Raw genomic sequence first — 20,146 nt, forward strand, 5'->3', positions numbered from 1 at the left:
CGCAGGAGGGTGCGGCCCCCGCTGATGTTGATCGCTGCGGCAGCAACTTGAGCCAATAGCAGCGCGGCACAGCGCGGGAGAGCACGTCTCAGCCGGCTTGAGCGGGCGTCTGGCGAGACGCCCGTCTCTTTCTCTCTCTTCGTTTCTCTCTCCGCCACGGCGATTCCAGCCTTCTTACCGCCGACTATAATACTTGCTCTCAAAAAGACTCATTTTTAAAATAGTAAATTAGTCAGTAAAACAGAACCAAATGCTTTTCACCAAAGAGACGTGCGGCCCCCAGCACACCTACCGCAAGGTAAGCGTGCCAGGTCAAATGCCAAGGGCAAAACGGTAACTTCCCCTCGAATTTACGCAACTACTCGGCAGCGTCTGGGAGTCTGAGACTCTGGAGGCCGCCTGCTCGATGCACTATTTCAGCGTGCCCACATTTCCACCACTGCATCGCCGCCACCAGATGCCGCCTGCGCCCTCCCCTCCTCTTCATTAGAGCTCCGAATCGCAGCAGAGGTAGCTGACTGGTCGCCGCGTCCGCCCTCTCCCTGCGTAGCAGAAGAGCACCCCCGATCGAGCTAGCAATGGAGGCGGGGGGCGTGGGCCTGGCGCGGCAGACGCGGGCGGCGGGCTTCGGCACCGGCCGGCGCCGGGGCGGGCTGCAGTCGCCGATCGGGAGCTTGAGGGTCGCGGACCCGGCGGGAGCAGCGGTCGCCGTGCGGGCTCGCGGGTCCAAGCCCGTCGCCCCGCTCCGCGCGAAGAAATCGTCCGGAGGTACACGGTCTTCGCCTCTCTGTTTTTCTTTTCCCTTTATGTGTGGTCATATTGGCGTGATTCGACATTTTTCTTCTTCTATTCTGTCGATTTAAGCGCGCTTGTTTTGTTCCATTTTATGCGGATTCGCCCCGTTCTAATCCAATCAATTCGAATCGGTCATATCATGATTGTTCGAGTAATCAAGTTGCATGGAATTAGCGTATGATCTGGCTGTAGGATTTTCTGAACGAGTTTGTCTCCAAGGGTTCGAGTGCTTTCTGGGGGGATTTTAATTTGAGGGGTTCGCCGGAAAAGATCTATGCTCTTTGAGTGGTTTGCTTCGTCCTCGGGTGTTTGAAATGGATAAATCGGTTCGGTTTGGGATTATTGGAAAAATGGAAAATAGGATGATGGAGCTCCATGCTTATATCCCTATGGTTGGCCCATTTCTTAGGAATCTAGTTTTATCAGAAATTCATGACATGCGGTGTGATTATTCATACTCCAGATTCAATCAGAACTCAGAATATCAGACTGACATTTTCTCCATGACATGCGGTGCTTCTGCAGGTCATGAAAACTTGCATAACTCCGTCGACGAAGCACTTCTGTTGAAGGTATGCACCAATATCTTGGATTCCAAATATAATTAGACCAATAATTATTCTGGAGAGTGCACGTGCTATGGCATCAACCTAATACTGTTGTGTTGTGATTTCAGAGAAAATCAGAAGAAGTTTTGTTCTACTTGAACGGGAGGTGTATTTACTTAGTAGGTAAGTTTTCATTCACTGTTGCTAAAGAATGTCAACTTTTAGATGAAACTACCATATATGAATTTGTGATTGAGGAGTTATTGTCTATGTGCAGGAATGATGGGTTCTGGAAAAAGTACCGTGGGGAAGATTATGTCTGAAGTTTTGGGTTATTCATTCTTTGATAGGTTTGTCTTTTTTATGATCGTGAAGTGCTAGCAATTTATGAAGGTTTTCTTCAGATGCTCATGCTGATGTGGAGGTAGACTTACTGCTCTGGACTATGTTTTCAGTGACAAATTGGTGGAGCAAGCTGTGGGAATGCCTTCAGTTGCCCAAATATTCAAGGTTCATAGTGAAGCCTTCTTCAGGGACAATGAGGTAACGGTTGCTGAGCTTATCTGCTATTCTAATGCTCTCTTTGGTGTATAGTTTTTGTTTATCTGTGTTGGGTGCTTTGAGTATTGATTGCCCTTTCAATTTGCTTGATGCCTTGCAGAGTAGTGTCTTGAGGGATTTGTCCTCAATGCGGAGATTAGTTGTTGCCACTGGAGGTGGTGCTGTTATCCGACCAGTTAACTGGTATCTAGAGTTAATTCTTCCGCTTTAAATAGGATGCCTTCTTGGCTTCTAATTAATAATGTTGTGATCTGTTATTGCATTATCAGGAAATATATGAAGAAGGGCCTATCTGTTTGGTTAGATGTGCCCTTGGACGCTCTTGCTAGGCGTATTGCTAAAGTGGGAACTGCCTCTCGTCCTCTTCTGGATCAACCATCTGGCGATCCATACACAATGGTAGCTACTTGTTCCTTCAACTTCTTCCATGCTGGAATCTGACATGAAATTAGATATTCTGTTTCTTCCAATTGTCATGGGCAAAAACTGCTACATAGATCCACTTTAAGCCTTGAAGCCCTACCCTGGGATTCTGGGCCTTTATTTGTGGTATCTGTAGGCTTGCTCACACTTTTTTTGTTAATTCTAATATGAATGTCTCATTGAGTTCCTTTTGTGTTAGGCCTTTTCTAAGCTCAGCATGCTCGCGGAGCAAAGGGGTGATGCTTATGCAAATGCGGATGTAAGAGTTTCTCTAGAAGGTAAGGTTACCATCTGGATAATATGGCTAGCTATATGATCAAATGGTCGTTTTGGCACTTGATTAAAGTTTTTGTTCCATGTTCTCATGGATTAACACGTCTGTGTGTGGCATTTACAGAGATTGCGTCTAAACAGGGTCATGATGATGTCTGTAAGTTGACACCAACTGATATCGCTATTGAGGTATGCATAAATTCTTAATGCCTATCAGGCTATCACTTGGCACAACGTGAATTTCATTTGTACCTCCCACATCATCGGTAGACTCCTTTAGACCTAACATATCACTCTTGGTTACTTGCAGTCACTTCATAAGATCGAGAGCTTCGTCATTGAGCACACCGCTGACAACGCAGCTGGTGACTCTCAAGCTGAGTCGCAGGTCCAAAGGATACAGACCTTGTAGAATGTTGGCCCTTTTTTTGTACCCCGTAGTGTACCACCACCTAGAGCATCGTTGAGCTATTTGTTCATTGCAGTGCCATCAAGAGGCCAAGAAAGAGACCTGGAGCCTCTTTCTGTTGTAAGTTTGTAAAGGAATGGAATAAGGAAGCTAATCCGAAGTGTGCCGTTGGCCGAGACATCACTATCTTCACTCATGTGGTTGCTTTTGTTTGCCGAATGCGGTTTTCGCCTCAGTTCGGTGAACACCTGCGTTGGACGTCTCAACAAGCATCGTGGGACTTCATCTGTCGACCGTCGTGAATCAAATTTATGCGTTGGCGCCCAGTCAGCATTTGCTGTTTGCTACGCTGATGCTTCACGGGTGTCATTGTGTCAACGTTGTGGCCTTGTGGGGAAGTCACCGTCGGCGGGGTGGGCTCGGCTGACCGGAGGCAGGACCTCGACCACATGTCCGGACGGCTCGATGGACCGACCCACAATCGCGGCACGCAGCATGGCCCCCCGTTTTATAGGCGCCTCATTTCCAAAAACTGCACACCCTAGCAGCAATACATGACGAGGAACAACTTCTAGCGGTTAACGAACCATTTTATTGGATAAATATAATTAGGCTTTAGAAACGTTACGTGTTTGTTACACCAAAATTCTCTGTAGCTAGGCAAAGCGGAATATACATTTTTGCTTCTCATGCTGCTTACACAGTTACACACTGATACGGTATAAACGTGAAGCCAATAGTAGCCTTGGTAAAAGAACAAAAGAATGATCACAAAAAGAAGTAAAATATACAGTCTTTTGCCCTGATGGTGCGCGAATCCACTCTGCACCAAATCACCATGTCCTCATTGCCCAAGCTTGCTCCAAATGCCTTTCTTTGCTGCCAGGCACTTCAATTTGCCAAACACAAATCCGGACTTCTGAGGGTTGCCATCCACGAGCGAGTTCTCATATATCTCCTTGCATTCTTGTACAACCTAAGAAATGATTAGGAAGTAAGAATCTACGAGCAATTACTAGTACGTTTACAACCACTGGTTACAACTAACAACCATAATAATCAAATGTTCCCCTGACAATAAGCACGAGTTGGTAGTTTTGTTGGACCACCGTCCACAGGTTCATGAAAACAAAGCAGTACAACAGATGCATATGATGTGGTAAATCTTGTGTCCTTACCTCCTTGGCTTCCTTTCTTGGAATGCCTTCTCGCATCGCCACAAGCTTCTCAACGACATCAGGCTACAAAACACAGATTTCAAGTTGCAGAAAATAAAAGGAATGAACATGCCCGTTTGATATTTGAATATATTTTTTTAGGCAGAAAAAATTACCAGGCAATCAGGTTGATGTTCCAGTATGTTTGTGTAAATGAGAGTAAAGCTATCCAAACTCTCCGCTGAAGCTAGCTCCCTCATATCAGCCAGAATCCGCACTCTGCTTTCTACTTTCTGGAGCAGTAAAAAAAAAAGTTTTCAGCAAAACCTGGTTTAACTTAATATAGAAGCATCAAACCCTCATAAATGTCTTTTTAGGACAATGGATGGTGCGAAAGGGTCTCTAGCCTAGCAGTTAGAGCATCTAATATGCTTGAGTTTGACTCCCCATGGGAGCGAATTAAATGGGGCTGGATGAAAAAAGGTCCCTCATCGAATGTTCCGTGTTATACATGTAACCACTGTTGTTGCCTTCAGCGAAATGCACGTGGCCCGCGTGGCTTGTCCGGAAGCCAGCCTTTAGGGCCTTTTCTCGACTGACCCAGTAAGAACTTTTTAGTGCAAAGCTGTGGGGGCGGTCTTCCCCTCACCGGTCGAGTTTTTTTTGTTGGTCCAGTGATAAAGCCCCCTCTCTCCCCCACTCTAACACCTGGGTTTTAGGGTCGGAGTGGCTAGAGGGGGTGGTCTAAGTTGGTACCAGAGCCAGGTCCCGGGTTCGAAACCCACCGGCCACGCATTTCTTCCGCTGCGTGATTTCCCCTGCGCTGAGACCAGCAGCCAGCAACCAGCAGCCAGCGGCGCGGCGCGGCTCGCTCGCCGTAGGGGGAATCTTGGTCCAGTGATAAAGCCCCCTCTCCCCCCCCCCACTCTAACACCTAGGTTTTAGGGTCGGAGTGGCTAGAGGGGGTGGTCTAAGTTTTTTAATGACAAAAGGTTACAGCATCCAATTTGATTTCCTTGAAATGCATATACTCAAACTTTGACGATTCTGTAGTTATCCCCACAATAAAATGCATGCACTTAAACTTTGAATTAAGACAATTCTGTAGTTGTCACCACAACAAACTCCCAGCAGAAACTATACTTACTGTCACATTGATATGCTCCCTGAAGAAATCCATAAGCACCTCTTCATCTAACCTCATCCTCTCAATTGTTTCTTCTTTTATGTAGTTTTTCTACAGGAACAAAGGAAACACATTAGCTATTTTGTCAGGCAGCAGTTGTGAGAATAGTTCTGAAAGGTTTTCTCAGACAATTCTCGGAGATAATACGGCATATTGTATGAATTTTCTTTTTGGGCAGGCAAGTAATCTGGTAAGGAAAGACCAAACTGAACACAATGTTTGTGGAAACCCGTACAAATCTTCCTTTTAGGATTTCAATACACCTTATGTGTTCCTAAAGATCCCTCCAGATATCAATAGTCATTTAGGGTACAGTAAGACATGATTTAACTTACATGGACACTATTTCAGATAGTATTAAGGGTGGTTCTGCAAACCTGAGAGAGAAGATGATCAACATACACAACAATTGTTTCCTCTATGCAAGCCTCAACGAATCTTCGAAATGATCTTTCCTCAATATACCTAAAAGAATACATGAGTATATTAAATTAAAGCATATAAAGTTACACGACTAACTATTATCAGCAAAACTCTGAACTGTTAATGTTTAACTTCAATAAACTAAATTGATAGGAGCAGAAATTTGAAGTGTTACAATCAACCAACACTCCGTAGCTTATGAGGAATGCTACTGATGTGATGAAAATATAGAACATTAAATGTTGTAGATAAAATTCATTGCACTGGAGGTAACAATTCTAATGTTTGCAAATCCATACCAGCATTTAGAACTTATTAACTTGCACATGAGTTTCCATATTTGGCAACACATTTTTATTCTTGATATGTTGGGATCCAACGGTAAACTTAGCTTGATGCGCAGAATGGTGTGGTTCTTTTTTTTTTTCTCAAACTATGCCACAAAGCACTTCACAAACGCATGAAAGTGTAGGTAACCAAAATATGCATAAGAAACAGGATTTTCCAGGGAATATACATTCATACATAGTTTCATGCCACTTATTACGATTTTATTAGGAAAATAATACTTACATTTTGACATCCGCAAAATAATCAGCAAATGTTGCGACAAGATATTCCGTGACCATGCCCTCCATCCAGTCTAAACAGAAAGAATTGGTGAGAAAACAAATTGCAACTAGACATTCCATGGACAAGAAAAGACATTACAAGAAGTTTGCCACACAAAAAAAGGCAAAAAAGAGTTCATATGATTGTTAACACCTTCGTGTCAAACAATACATCAACTTACCTTGCTTACCGGGAGGGGTATTAACAGAATCATGTTGGACTCTACCGAATCATACATCATTGATATACCTATACTTGGGATCCAGCACATAGTTTAATACATTCAAACTAGTAGCAAATTCGAAGGAATTTGAGTGTGTGCTTGGAAGATTAGAATTGCTCGACAACTTTTCAGTGTTTAGTTTAATCTAAATCCTAAGGATATGGATCACAATGCTTCCTATCTACCCAGGCCTTGAATCCTCTTAGACTGATAAACAGACTCTGAATATGGCAAGTAGCTGTTGAAAATAATAGGCGACATCTATAGAAAATCCATCAATACCATTGAAATGTAGTAAGATGATTGAGAGAATCGTTGTGATAGCGTAAGCATGCAGCATTGTAAATCTCCAAGCGCATCTGGCCGATAAGCCACTTATGGAATACAAGGAGCCGCAGGTGGTATTAGTTCAAAATCGACCAAGAACTGACATAAATGAGTGTTTAGTTTGAGTAGTTGGATGGTGATGAATCACTTTATCCTAACTCAGAAGTCAAAACCTAACATTCTTGTTTTTGTTTGAGGAATTGAATGGGTAGATCCATCACCAACTTATCCCACATGAACACAATCTAGTGTAATCAAGAGGAATGAGGCCATCCTATCAAAGTTCATGGAATTATCCCATGATGGACCATTCCATCTAAGGATCAATTTGAGTTCTCAAACCACACACCCCAAAAAAAGAGAACGAAGGACAATGCTGCTATGAAAGAATTACCTTTCTGGTAAAGCTTCACAAGTAGATCCTGCACACCTGGGTCTTCAAAAATAACACTGACAGTTTGAAGAACAGCTTCCTGTGAAATAACAAATAACAAAACTTCAAATGACAGTTTGATGGACGATTTAAATAGATGAATAGCTATATCATATGCATGCAGCACAAACCTTGGCAACATCGAGAAATCCTTTGCATGTGTCTTCAAAATTAACCTACAACAGAATATTTTGCTTATAGTTCAAAAGGCTCAATGTGAGTGAAGAGAGATAGAAACATTGTACAACCCAAACAATTAGTATCAAGCTCCAGATATGGTTAATGTTTACAGTTTTACAAAGATTAAAAAAATACAGCCAAGCAAAAGAAGGAATCAACAGGGACCAGATTCCAGTTTATTCTCCCTGTTCGAATTTCAAACATCCAATTCGGAGGCAAAGATTAGCTTCTAGTGGAATTTCACTAACACAAACAACATTTACTTACACATAGCGGTCTATTCAGTTACAAATAAGTGATGTTGGACACCAACACGATTAACCAAATAAAACTTTGACTAGTACTTTTTGTTAAAAAATATTTATAGAACATAGCAAAAATACTTCAGTGGAACTACATTTTGAGAAAAAAAAATCTACTACTATCATTTGCAAAGGTCCAAAACGGGGCACATAGAAAGTAATTTGCAACTGAACTTCAAACAGTTGACTTAAGACAACCCCAAAACATCACATACTTGAGACTGGGTTGAGTATTTGTGAAGCATGCTCCGACCCAAAGCATATACATCTGATGCTTCGAGCTACTTAGACAAGTACAAGGTATGGTGATATTTAAGAATTTACTATTTAGACCACACACAAGAATGGTTCCATGTTGGCCATGTCAATGTTGAAAATTACACCTATATGACAACAACAACAACAACAACAACAAAGCCTTATAATCCCAAGCAAGTTGGGGTAGGCTAGAGTTGAAACCCAACAAAGACCATTATTCATGGTCCTGGCACGTGAATCGCGGTTTTCCAAGCACTCCTATCCAAGGACAAATCTCTAGGTATACTCCAGTCTTTCAAGTCTCTTCTAATTGTTTCTTCCCATGTCAACTTCGGCCGGCCCCTGCCTCTCCTCATATTACCGTCGTGCTTTAGGATACCACTATGCACTGGTGCCTCTGGCGGTCTTCGTTGGACATGTCCAAACCATCTCAGCCGGTGTTGGATAAGCTTTTCTTCAATTGGTGCTATCCCTAGCCTATCCCGTATATCATCATTTCGAACTCGATCCATCCTTGTATGCCCACAAATCCAACGCAACATGCGCATTTCTGCAACACTTAATTGTTGGACGTGCTGCCTTTTTGTAGGCCAACATTCCGCACCATACAACATTGCCGGTCTAATCGCCGTTCTATAAAACTTGCCTTTTAACTTCTGAGGTACCTTCTTGTCACAAAGGACGCCAGATGCTTGGCGCCACTTCATCCATCCCGCTTTGATTCTATGACTAACATCCTCATCAATATCTCCATCTCTCTGTAGCATCGATCCCAAATATCGAAAGGTATCCCTCTTGGGTAATACTTGGCCTTCCAAACTAACATCTCCCTCCTCATGAGTGGCGCCGAAGTCACACCTCATATACTCAGTTTTAGTCCTGCTAAGTCTAAAACCTTTGGACTCTAGCGTTTGCCGCCACAACTCTAGCTTCCTATTCACTCCCGCACGGCTTTCATCAACTAACACGACATCATCAGCGAAAATTCACCTATATGACTGATACATATATAAAGTATGCATCCTGATATTTGCCAGGAATCTCTATCTTCCCACCAGACAAAAGTAAGAAAATTGGCCACTACAGGAAACTTGAACCATATGGCTAATGCATATGGTCTAGTCGCTCTCTGTGCCCTTTTTTCAATTTGTATTTTTCCCTCTCTGGACCCTTGACAGAATGACGGGAGGCTTTATTCTTTTCTTCAGAAACAAGTCAGAAACTGACTCCTATTGGGAAATAGAACCCTAATTCTGATACAAGGAAGAGTATTTCAAGTTCAAAAAGAAGAAACTTCAAGAGTCGTGAGACACGAAACTCAAAAAACACAAAGCCGTCTCCAGACAAGTTAAAACAAGCTTTGAATGAATGTCATCTAAGAAAGATCAAAAGCTTTTGTCGCACATTCGCACCTGTTCAGCGTAGTTTGGTGGAAGTGCCTCCAATGTACTGCTACTTAGCTCTGATGAAAGTTCATAGCAACGCAGGTTATTGTTAATCTGCGCACACAAAAACACACAATATAAGGATCAAATGATAAGAAACAGAGAAAAGAAGACAATTCACATCTCATTGAGTTCTAAATGCAGAAAGCTACCAATGCACATAGTGATTCCAGACCAACATCAGAAGCTGGCTCCTCAAGTCTCTGTCTCTCAGCTGCTTGAAAATCAAGCATTACCTGCAGAGACCCAAAATAGAAGATTGAAAATAACATATTAACAAATTCTAACAGCGTGAAGCATAGCACAAAAACCAGGTAGACTTACATAATCTCAAAATGAAAGACATACCTGAATAACTGCAAGAGCAATACGATATAGCATGACGTCTGTACTGTTGTCTCTAACTATCTGAACTTGCTCAGTCAATATTCTGAATAGATCCACTGCTGCAGGTGTATATAATTTTCCATCCTCCGTACTTTTTGGTGGTTGTGTTTTGTCTGCCTCTAAAATGTTGCTGTACCATTTCTACAAAAGAAAACAAGAAATGATACATGATTACCACGATCGAGTTCATTTACAATTAACAGATCTAGAAAGGATTACCTTAGTTGTTGCCTGCATACGCTCGACATACATATTCATGAGGGGATCCAATGCACCACTTTCAGAACAAACTTGGGCAAGTGATTCATCCACACCAAGACCAATCAGATTTTCTTGATATTGTACAACCCAGCCAGTTACCTATAGTGATCAGTCATTAACGCTCTTGCTAAAAAAAAGTCAAACATTTTTACTCATGATTCAAGAATCAAAGGAACAAGTGTGTGGTTTCCACAATTCATCTTGGGGAACATGAAACTATGATATTTGAAATAAGGTACCTTCAGGATATTTATATTTTGAATATCATTTGCCCTATCGCTGAGAAGTCTTAGCATCTGAATGAACCTTTCGGTATACAGGTTTACCATGAGCTGGAAAATTTCATATCTGTGCAGAAGTAAGAAACATGATAATTTAAGACGTCAGCAACAATAAGGAAACAATTATGTTTTTTTTAAAAAAAAACATTTTTTCTAAGGGTAACCCTCCTCTCAGATCATCAATACTCTATACAAGCAAAAATATCTTCCCTTTACCCCCTGTCATGCTACTTTTCGGCAATAACATAACTTCTGTATGAACTGACTCATTGAGAAATTAAAAGGAACGTGTATTTGGATGCAGTCCCAAAATCTGATTATTGAGATAAAGTTGGCCCATTATACGAGCTGTTAACATGCCTTTGTGTTGCTATACTTTTTTAAAAAAAAATTCCAGCAAGAACAAATTGCATTATGTCAAGGTGTGCACACTTGTCTAGTTATAGTAAACTGGTTACCTACTTCCTATATATATGGAACAGATATTCTAAATCTAGCAGCTAGTTAAATTTTAGTCTATTTTTCAACATACCTAGGAGGAAAGCATGGTGCAACGTAGTCATATATATCGCCAAGCTCATCTCCAATCTGTATTTACATAGAAGCAAAGTAGCGAGCTATAAATCAAAAAGATCCACTAGGTAAATGAAGGCAAGTATGTTTTGTAAAGATAAATTGCTAGATCTCATATTGCAGGTCTAGTAGGATGGTAAGACCCCCCCCCCCCCAACACACACACACACAAAGGAGAAGAAATTTTAAAATTGCAATCAACCTGTTCTGTTTACTCGCAATTTGGTATCTCCATGTGTTTGAATTTGTCATATGGAAATAGGATGCACAGATTCTACTTGACTTGAGAGGTACATAATATCATAATTAATTTGGTTTTCAACAGATATTTTGGTAGAAATAAATGCTCAAAACTGTTTTAAGCAGTGGCGGATCTAGCGGTGGGGCGGGCGGGGCTCGAGCCCCCCCCCCCCCCCCTACCGCCGTGATTTCTATGGAGCCCCTCCTAAGCCATCCTACAAATTTGAGAAGGAAGAAGAAGAAAAGAAGGGGTGAGAGGAGGAAGAGAAAGCAGCCCATCCTGCTGATCATTCCTGCGTTCGCCACTGGTTTTAAGGAAATGTGTGTTGAAAATGCTACTGTTTTTTGTCACAACAACAACATAGCCTTTTTTCCCCAACCAAGTTGGGGTAGTCTAGAGATGAAACCCAAAAGAAACAAAGGTCGCAGTTCAAGCACGTTGATAGCTAGTCCCCAAGCACTCCTATCCAAAGGTACCTCTTTAGAGATATTCCAATCTTTAATGTCTCTCTTAACCGACTCATCCCGAGTCAATTTAGGTCTACTTCTACCCCTCTTTACATTATCGTCCAGCTCTAGAACCCAACTATGCACTGGCGCCTCAGGAGGCCTCCGTTGGACATGTCCAAACCATCCCAATCGATGTTGGATAAGTTTTTCCTCAATTGGTGCCACCCCGACCCTATCCCGAATAGCTTCGTTCCGGACTCTCCCCCTCCTTATGTGCCCGCAAAACCACTGCAACATCAGAATCTCTGTTACACTCAGTTGCTCGACATGTCGCCTTTTTGTAAGCCAACATTCAGCACCGTATAACATCGCCGGGCGAATCGTTGTCCTATAGAACTTGGCTTTTAGCTTTTGTGGCACCCTGTCACAGAGGACGCTAGAAGCTTGACGCCATTTCAACCAGCCAGCTGAAATCCTACGCCTAACATCTTCACCAATTTCGAGGAATATTTTTAAATAAGGCCAACAATTACAATTTCATTCATGCATGTCACAAAAGTTTTAAAAGCTGACAATACTGCATAGTCAGGCATGAAATGTGATCCTTTTTTGTTTCTTAACCAACAGACAGCTCTTGAGCTCATTAGACAATACCAGGTTAGCAATGTTAGAGTATATTAGGCAACTCCGAATATGGTTAGTTTAGGATTGATTGTAATCCCGGGATAACCTTCCTTATCTCTAGGAGAGGCTACTTGCTCTCCAAGTCATGTACTCCTATATAATCAGCCCAAGGGGCTCAAGCAATATGTCGACCACATTATATGCATCCTACTTTCCTACAGGGTATCACGAGACTAGGTTCTAACCCTAGGCCTCCGACTTCCGTTGCCCAAGCGCCGCCCCCGGGGAGATCGATCTCCGCCGAGGGCAGCGCGCCCTCGTAGGATCAGCGCACTGATCCCTCTGATCCGCCGCACCGTCAAGCAGCAGGGGACCTACTTCTTCCCGTCGCCCATTAGATACATGGCTGCGCCGCCCATCATCCTCGTCGGGCACTGCGTCGACATGGGCCCGCCGCCGGGCCTGCCCTGCCTCTGCGTCGTCGCTCCCTTGGCACCGCATAGGGACCCGCCGCCCCTTCCGCACAATGTCCAGGTGCCCCCCCCTCCCACTATCGCCGCCGCACCGCTTCCCCTGAGCGCGAGTGCGTGGCTGCGGAGGAAGTCGTGGGGCCGCCAGGCCACCGCGTCGTCGGGGCCATCGGGCCACCGCACCGCTGACTGACGTCGCCAACGGGCCGCAGCGCCCCTTCATCGCCGACTCTCTCCACGCCGTCGAGCCTGCATCCCCTTCGTCCTCAGCGCCGCTTCCACCGCTGCCTTGCGCGCGAGGACGCGGATGCGGAGGCGGTTCGGGGGGGGCTAGCCCACTGCGCAGCTGGAGCTCGGGACGCACCTCGCCCCCTCTGCTATGCCTCTCTCCCTCTCTGTCTTTTTGACCGACGGTGGGAAGAGATGAGGATAAGGTGGGGGCATCCAGCTAGGTGCACCCGAGATTGTGCCCGGAGGTCTACCCTATTGCTGCTGTTTTTCTTTTCCGATCTAAGATCGGTTTGCGTCGCCCTGCCATTCGTCGCCGCTTCATCGTCGACACCCCCGAAGGACGAGGTTATTGCTGCGCCCTTCCAGGCTGCAGCGACAATGCTCGTGATCAAGCCATTACCGCCGGTGTCGCCGCCTTCCAGCGACGGCGGCTCCAGCACCGACTCACGGCCCCTCGGCGCCACCGGTCGACTACTCGACGCCTCCGGCTGACCACTCGGCGCTTCCGTACGGCCCCTCAGCGCCCCCCGGCGTCGCCGTTCGGTGACTCAGCACCACCTACAGTACTCGGTGCCTCTGTTTGGCCACTCGGCGCCCCCGGCGCTGCCGCTCGGTGACTCAGCGCCACCTGCAGCTACCCGAAGCCTCCGACCAGCCACTCGGCGCCTCCGACCACCGGTCGGCGGCTCAACGCCACTCTCGGTCACTCGGCTCTCCGGTCAACCAATCGGCATCTTCGTTCGCCTACTCGGTACCACCCGGGCTGCCGCGCGCTCCTCCACGGCTTCGACCACGTTCACCTCGACTTCGGCTACTTCGGCACTAAGGGGCTACCATCTGCTTGACAAGCCACTTCGGCTCCCATTCCAGCCACAAAATCTGCTGCGCATCGACGGTTGCGACTGTGGGGGGATGCCATCTGTTCGACTTATTCTCCAGTCTCATCGTTTGCGCGCTCCCGTTGTGATTGCGGGGGGATGTTAGAGTATACTAGACAACTCTGGATATGGTTAGTTTAGGATTGATTGTAATCCCGGGATAACCTTCCTTATCTCTAGGAGATTCTACTTGCCCTCCAAGCCATGTACTCCTATATAATCAGCCCAAGGGGCTCAAGCAATACATCGACCACATTATATGCATCCTACTTTCCTACAAGCAACACTAATATATGTAGCAGATATGTTTTGACCATGCAAGCTTCATCATGAATTCTTAAGAGGTATAGAACTCACAGATGGGAAAATAGTCAGTCAATAACCAAAGCTAAGAAATAGAGTACTTACTGCTTTGGCTTCCTCCAAAGCTTCCATCAAATCCTCCGAAAAAACAAGCTGTGTGATCAAAACATTAGCTTCGAACTGTGAAAATCATAAAGTAGATCTTAACATCCTGGACCGATTGAAGCAGTACCTCCGTAAGCAGCTTGTTGAAGCGGGATTCAACAGCCATCCTAATACTCTCATAGCATTTGTCCTTGTAGCCCTTTCCCTGAACCTTTGATTTTTCTTGAGTACCCTTTCTTGGGGTAGCTGCTGCCCCTGCACCTTTTCTGCCAACATTGAGGAAGGGCAACTCAAAATCATCAGAGTAAGTTAGAGATAACCTGGTAAAATTATATTAATATTATTTATGCTTTCTCACATGTGGTATGGATGTCGGTTGGTATCGATACCTTAAGATGATAGATTAAACTAGCGCTCCTCTAAAGGGTCGAATTGTGTGGAATACTAGAAAAGGCAATATAATCAATAGTACAATCAAGTCTTTAAGCAAACATGTCATGCAGGTTAAACATTTACACAGTGGTACAGAAGGCAACACTATAGGGGGGGAGGGGGGGATGAGGGTAGTGTTGGGTATAGAATGTACCATACAGTTCATGGTAGATTTATGTAACATGCAATTGCAGTTCCATATATATGTACACGTGAAAGATTACATCCTATATCATGCCATGATCATTAATATCAATATGCAAAAAGGGCTGAAAGGTACCCTGTCACCTTTATTGCTTGTAAATTCATTTACTTTTTTTAGGGTTGTAAATTCATTTACTGAACTCAGGCACAACTGTAAGGTGCACATGCTGATATAAACACAAAACACTAATACATACTTCATCAATAATATCATAAAAATAAAGGGTAACAGCAAAAGAATTTACGAATGTGCTCCTGTAAGGCATGAACTATATCATACTGGAAGAACAGAAATTTATCTGAAGAAGAAAAGGAAAAGTGTACTTTGCAGTTCTACGTTGGTTGGTTATTGTCGCTATAGCGCCTGCACCCTCGGCCTCAGCTGCTTCTTCTGCAACTTGTTGATCTATGATTTCTTGCATTTCAACAACCCTGAAGTATTCCAAAACCAAAAATGATGTAGGAATGTAAATCTTCGGGTGCTATACTCCTATGATATATATATATCTACTACAAAACAAAAAGGAAATATGTACAATAAAATCTACAACTCTACAAACTGTATTATTGAAAACCTATCGACTGACAAAATTATTTTAAAAGCGGAAGGAAGCCAGGGATGGAGGAAAATATCTTTACATGAGAACACACAGCTATTTCTACAGGGCACATAGCCATAAAACAGGGTGTAACTACTAGCCTTTCAACTATTCACCTCCAAGATTGGCACTTGAAAATATCAAAGCAAAGATTGAAGAATGAAGATGTACCTCAAAGCTCTAACCAATGTCTGAGGGCTGCAAAAAGAAAAGGTGGAAGTATAAGTACTAGCATACATAGGACATGAGACACCTTTGTATGTAATCAAAGCATGTTTATCAGAGTTTACTATTGCCATATTGATCAACCCAATTCTTTGGATAAACAAATAGAAAGTATAAAATTAGCAAATATATGTGCCATTTAGATCATACAATGTTTAGTTAGGGCAGTTTAATTAACTAATGAAAATAAGATGGAAAAATGCCTAGAGCTGACTACCTATCATATTTACAGATATCCTCCAGAAAAAGCCACTGGCTGAACAGGAAAAGGTAACAGCAATGGCAACAGGGTGCTTTAAAGTTTAAATATGAGACAGCCAATAGTTGTCTCTGTTTGGTTCAAGAATTTGAATTTCCCTTGCTCAAAGGGAAAACATTTTCTTTCAATTTTGAAAAGTAATTACTTCATCAGTCTTTAATAGTAAGGAAACCTGCTTCCTGCAACACCTATTGTTTAGTACTTTGCATAAGACCAAAATATAGGGATCCGAAACTGTGCCTCGATTTTAAAAGTATGCATAAAGCTATAAAATCATTTGTCATATCACTTAGTATAGAGTGCGCGTAGCAAAAAAAAAATGTACCTCTCTTTTGCAAGTTTGAAAAAGTTAGTGATATGGCCCCATAATGTCTTCTCAAACGTTTCCCATGTTCGATCAACATCCTCGAAGTATTCTCTGTGGAGTAAAGAAGAATCAATCAAGAAAGTTATACTTAATTGCAATACAGACGACAAGAAAGATTTAGCATTTTAATATTATAAAATAGACTAGTTCTGAAGATGAAAAATTCAGTATCAGCTAGGTAAACTTTTACTCTAAATACAATATCTAATATCCTCATGTGGATCGATGAAGGATAAATTTTATTTTCTTCAACTCGTTTTTATTGTGCTATTAGCAATAGTTATATCACCTGTACATTAGACACAAAACATGATTGATAAAAAAACTAAATGTTCCACAGATGAACAAGGCTTTAGAAAGTAGAGCGAGGCTGGCTGGTTCTGTAGGGTTGCATATGCAGTGCTGTAGAAACTTCTTTGTAACAAAAGTACATGCTATACGTAGTTAGTTAATTACTGATTTATTTGACCTTAGAATGAAGTCATGAGCCAAAATCTATTAGAAATGCTTAGCTTATTCGAACAACTAACTAGGAAGGTGAAAGAAAAAAAATAAGGATGGTGTGTTACATGACAAGTAATATTAGCTATAAACTAGTTCAGCCTTTGAAGTTTAAAAAAGAACCTTAGCCTGCCGACTTCTTCCTTATGAGATGCAGCAGCAGCTAGAGCAAAACGCCTCTTTCCATCAAGAGCTGTTAATCTCTAATTTCAACACAAGAAAGATGACGCAGAAAAGTCAGATAAATAGGGTATTACCATTAGGGCATCCAATTAGGGTGTTAATTGATAAGTCAAAGAAGAAAAAATCAACCTCATAAGTGTGAATTAACTCTTTGTCGTTGCTCAATGAGTCACGTGCTGCAGCCGCCTCCACAGAAATGGACATCATACCTCCCATATCCTACCAGCAGGCAAACAAACATATAATTAAGTTTCCGTAGTCCTGTAACGTTGTTAGCTTGATCTTTTCAGTATTAAGAAAATGTAAATAGCATAATGCAAAAGAGTGTGAATATAGTGGTAATGTGGTATCGCTAACTCCAGTCACCAAACCTTTAAAGTTGTGTTCAGATTGTTTCTTGCATTGCTAAGGAGCTTGATCTTGTCATGGTTCTCAATTAAAGTTTGACACTCCTGACACAACCTGCAATTGATTAATGGTAACAGGACTGAGAAATGAAGAAAAAAGCATATAGATTTTTGGAGTATGCTAGTCTAGCATATCAGTCACGTAAGAGCGTGGAGGATGTAGGATCAAGATAAGTAGCTTACTTGTCTATATCTATGAAGTTCTCACGTAGTTTGTTTATTGTTTCCTGAGATAACGCTAGAGCATTGATGCCAGCATGGGCTTGCTCGACCTGTTGATTTTCAAGCATACCCAAAAATAACTCATCATCCAGCAGAAACACATGAAGATGGGAGCAGCAATAATAACTCAAAATAAGTCAGGATGATAATAATAGTTCAGTTAATAAGTTTGGCACGCCAATACCTGTTCTGCCACCATTGTACTGAGTTGTGCATCATTTGTCTGAAAAATTTGTAAAAGATAGTCAGACAAAGACAATAAAGAGGTACATGAGGTGATTGAAACAGTGGACGAAATGATGAGATCTAAAGAAGACATTGCATAAATCCAAACCATTTTCTGCAGATCATTTCATATTCTAGCGTGCTTTCTTTTGTTCTAATTTTATATATACAATTAACACTTGCCAAGAAATGCCCATGCAACCTTGCCAAAACCCAAGAGTAGATAAAGCTTGCTCCACAGCCCAAGCTGTTTTATGAGATGGTAATCTGATTTAATACATTTTCTGCACATATCTTCATAAATATGATTTTGCATATTAAAGCACTGAAACAGAAAAACATACAGCGACATTACAATCAAATAATGAAATATAAAGAAATAAAGCAGGCATAAGAATGGTGTGATTATAAAGAGAAGATAATCTTTGCGATGATCAACTTTGGACAGTTCAAATATTCTCCTAAAAATGAAATCACACAAGTTGGTTAAATGGCAAAGAAGTAAACAAACGAAAACGAGAGAAAGGTCTAAACATGGAATATCAGCATTTTGTTCTGGTTTATATCTCCACTATTTCATTATCAGACTTAAAGATATAATTTTCTGAACAAAGTGTGAGTACATATTTGTTTATCTAAATTTTCTGAATGAAATGTGAGTGGAAATTCAACCACTGAAAGCATGGGTTTCAAACGTTATTAGCAGTATCAGATAGCTAGCGCCATTATCTGCCACTCTGAAAAAGAAGCACACACTTATATCGAAGCTGCAGATAGCTCATCAAGTGTTGAACAGCCCATGCTTTTAAACTTAGCAATTCTGGCTTAACTGCAGATAAATGTTTTGGAGAAATTGTGCATGACTTCACCAAACTGCGTGAACATCAGCTAAATAGCAGATACAGACCAGAATATCGCGGCACATAATTTCAACCCATAACACCATTTCTCATGGACAAATTGCCTATACATACTCCAGGCGAAATTGAACCTAATCACTCACTTCCCGGACGTGACACAATAATAAGCTAACTCGCACACACGTAAATACGTAACTAGTCCTTGGTCGCAAGTTCCCGAATCTAATAAGCTGGGAATAGATTCCGGCCGAGTCCCGCTATGATTGACGCCACGAACTCAATTGCAGCCAAAATTGAAGCAGCGTATCAGGTCTCAGAGCGGAGGGGGGAAACTAAATGGAGAGGTGACTCGCAACCAGACTGAGAATGCCAATCAGGGTTTACCCGACCCATTCGCCAACTGCCTGAGATTCACCACCGCGAGTGAAATTGCGAGGTTTCGGGGTGGATCACGTCACCTGCTGCCGCGCGAGGTAGTCAGATTTGATGGATGCGATGGAGGAGAGGAGCTCCGGGAGCGGGAGCAGCTTCGCCACCTCGCGCACCGCGGCCTCCTTCGCCTCGATGCCCAGATCCTCCATGGCCGCCGGCCGCCGCGGACGCCGACGCCAGCAGCCTCCGCGCCGCCGGGCCCGCACTGCCTCGGGAGTCGCCTCCGAATCCGGTGGGAAGGCGGTCGGAGAAGGACGCGGTGGTGATGCGACACGGAGAGATCGTGCGGAAGGCTGGTGACCTGGTGTGGTGTGGTTTCGGTCCCGGTGGTTGAAGGTGACCAACGGGGGAGAAGGAGAACAGCCGAACAGGTTAAGGTGTGAGGTCTCACTTTCTAGAGCATCTCCAGCAATAGTTCTTAAATCAGATCCTCTAAATATTAAATAAGATTATTTTTATTTTTTTAGGGTTTTTAAATTTATTTCAACTCCAACAATAACCCTCAATTCTAATATATAATAGAGGGCTCCCTAGAGATACCCTAGGAATGGAGGGTGGAGGAGGGATTTTGGAGGCCTCCCCAAAATAGAGGGTGAAGTAGAGGGTCTACTGGAGTGTATTTTTTAGCTTAGCCCTCTAAATTTGTCCCCAAAATAGAGGGTGAAGTAGAGGGTCTACTGGAGTGTATTTTTTAGCTTAGCCCTCTAAATTTGGGATAGAGTGCTGTTTAGAGAGTCTGCTGGAGTTGCTCTCAGAACTCAAACACTCCACTCTAAGAAAAAAGAAAATACCACGCGGGAGAAATGCGCTACGCGGTTTTCATACCGTATTTCAAACAAAATATTTTTTAGAATTCTATGAGTCAAGTAACT

At 42.9% G+C, this 20,146-nt stretch overlaps 2 protein-coding genes across 2 annotated transcripts; one reads left to right on the top strand and one right to left on the bottom strand.

The window, feature by feature from the left end:
- The first annotated feature begins 392 nt into the window (after window positions 1-392).
- LOC120657256 (shikimate kinase 1, chloroplastic-like) lies at window positions 393-3,189 on the top strand. The gene is made up of 10 exons (XM_039935544.1): window positions 393-768; window positions 1,321-1,367; window positions 1,472-1,526; window positions 1,621-1,693; window positions 1,799-1,886; window positions 2,005-2,087; window positions 2,174-2,303; window positions 2,527-2,605; window positions 2,725-2,789; window positions 2,911-3,189. The coding sequence occupies exons 1-10, from the start codon at window positions 579-581 to the stop codon at window positions 3,010-3,012; spliced, it is 912 nt and encodes a 303-aa protein (XP_039791478.1). The 5' UTR covers window positions 393-578; the 3' UTR covers window positions 3,013-3,189.
- Window positions 3,190-3,578: 389 nt separating this feature from the next.
- Window positions 3,579-19,787, bottom strand: LOC120657255 (exocyst complex component SEC6-like). Its single transcript, XM_039935542.1, has 25 exons — window positions 19,301-19,787; window positions 17,942-17,980; window positions 17,719-17,807; window positions 17,500-17,590; window positions 17,258-17,347; window positions 17,069-17,148; window positions 16,403-16,495; window positions 15,765-15,791; window positions 15,319-15,426; window positions 14,486-14,624; window positions 14,359-14,406; window positions 11,017-11,072; window positions 10,443-10,551; window positions 10,162-10,302; window positions 9,904-10,083; window positions 9,708-9,791; window positions 9,523-9,609; window positions 7,502-7,546; window positions 7,332-7,410; window positions 6,349-6,418; window positions 5,730-5,817; window positions 5,314-5,403; window positions 4,343-4,459; window positions 4,188-4,250; window positions 3,579-3,985 (listed from the first exon to the last, which is right to left on the bottom strand). Exons 1-25 carry the CDS (start codon window positions 19,421-19,423, stop codon window positions 3,854-3,856), a joined length of 2,268 nt encoding a protein of 755 aa, XP_039791476.1. The 5' UTR covers window positions 19,424-19,787; the 3' UTR covers window positions 3,579-3,853.
- Between the last annotated feature and the right edge of the window lie 359 nt (window positions 19,788-20,146).

This window comes from Panicum virgatum, chromosome 1N, assembly GCF_016808335.1.
Source record: "Panicum virgatum strain AP13 chromosome 1N, P.virgatum_v5, whole genome shotgun sequence".
In the NCBI taxonomy this organism is placed as follows: domain Eukaryota; kingdom Viridiplantae; phylum Streptophyta; class Magnoliopsida; order Poales; family Poaceae; genus Panicum; species Panicum virgatum.

Excerpts from the sequence above, each read along its gene's own strand:
- LOC120657256 (XM_039935544.1), top strand. The coding sequence starts at position 579 with ATGGAGGCGGGGGGCGTGGGCCTGGCGCGGCAGACGCGGGCGGCGGGC. Across the intron at positions 769-1,320 it reads CGCGAAGAAATCGTCCGGAG|GTCATGAAAACTTGCATAAC; the intron begins GTACACGGTCTT and ends GTGCTTCTGCAG. Across the intron at positions 1,368-1,471 it reads ACGAAGCACTTCTGTTGAAG|AGAAAATCAGAAGAAGTTTT; the intron begins GTATGCACCAAT and ends TTGTGATTTCAG.
- LOC120657255 (XM_039935542.1), bottom strand. The coding sequence starts at position 19,423 with ATGGAGGATCTGGGCATCGAGGCGAAGGAGGCCGCGGTGCGCGAGGTG. Across the intron at positions 17,348-17,499 it reads ATCTGAACACAACTTTAAAG|GATATGGGAGGTATGATGTC; the intron begins GTTTGGTGACTG and ends GCCTGCTGGTAG. Across the intron at positions 16,496-17,068 it reads GAAGAAGTCGGCAGGCTAAG|AGAATACTTCGAGGATGTTG; the intron begins GTTCTTTTTTAA and ends TTTACTCCACAG.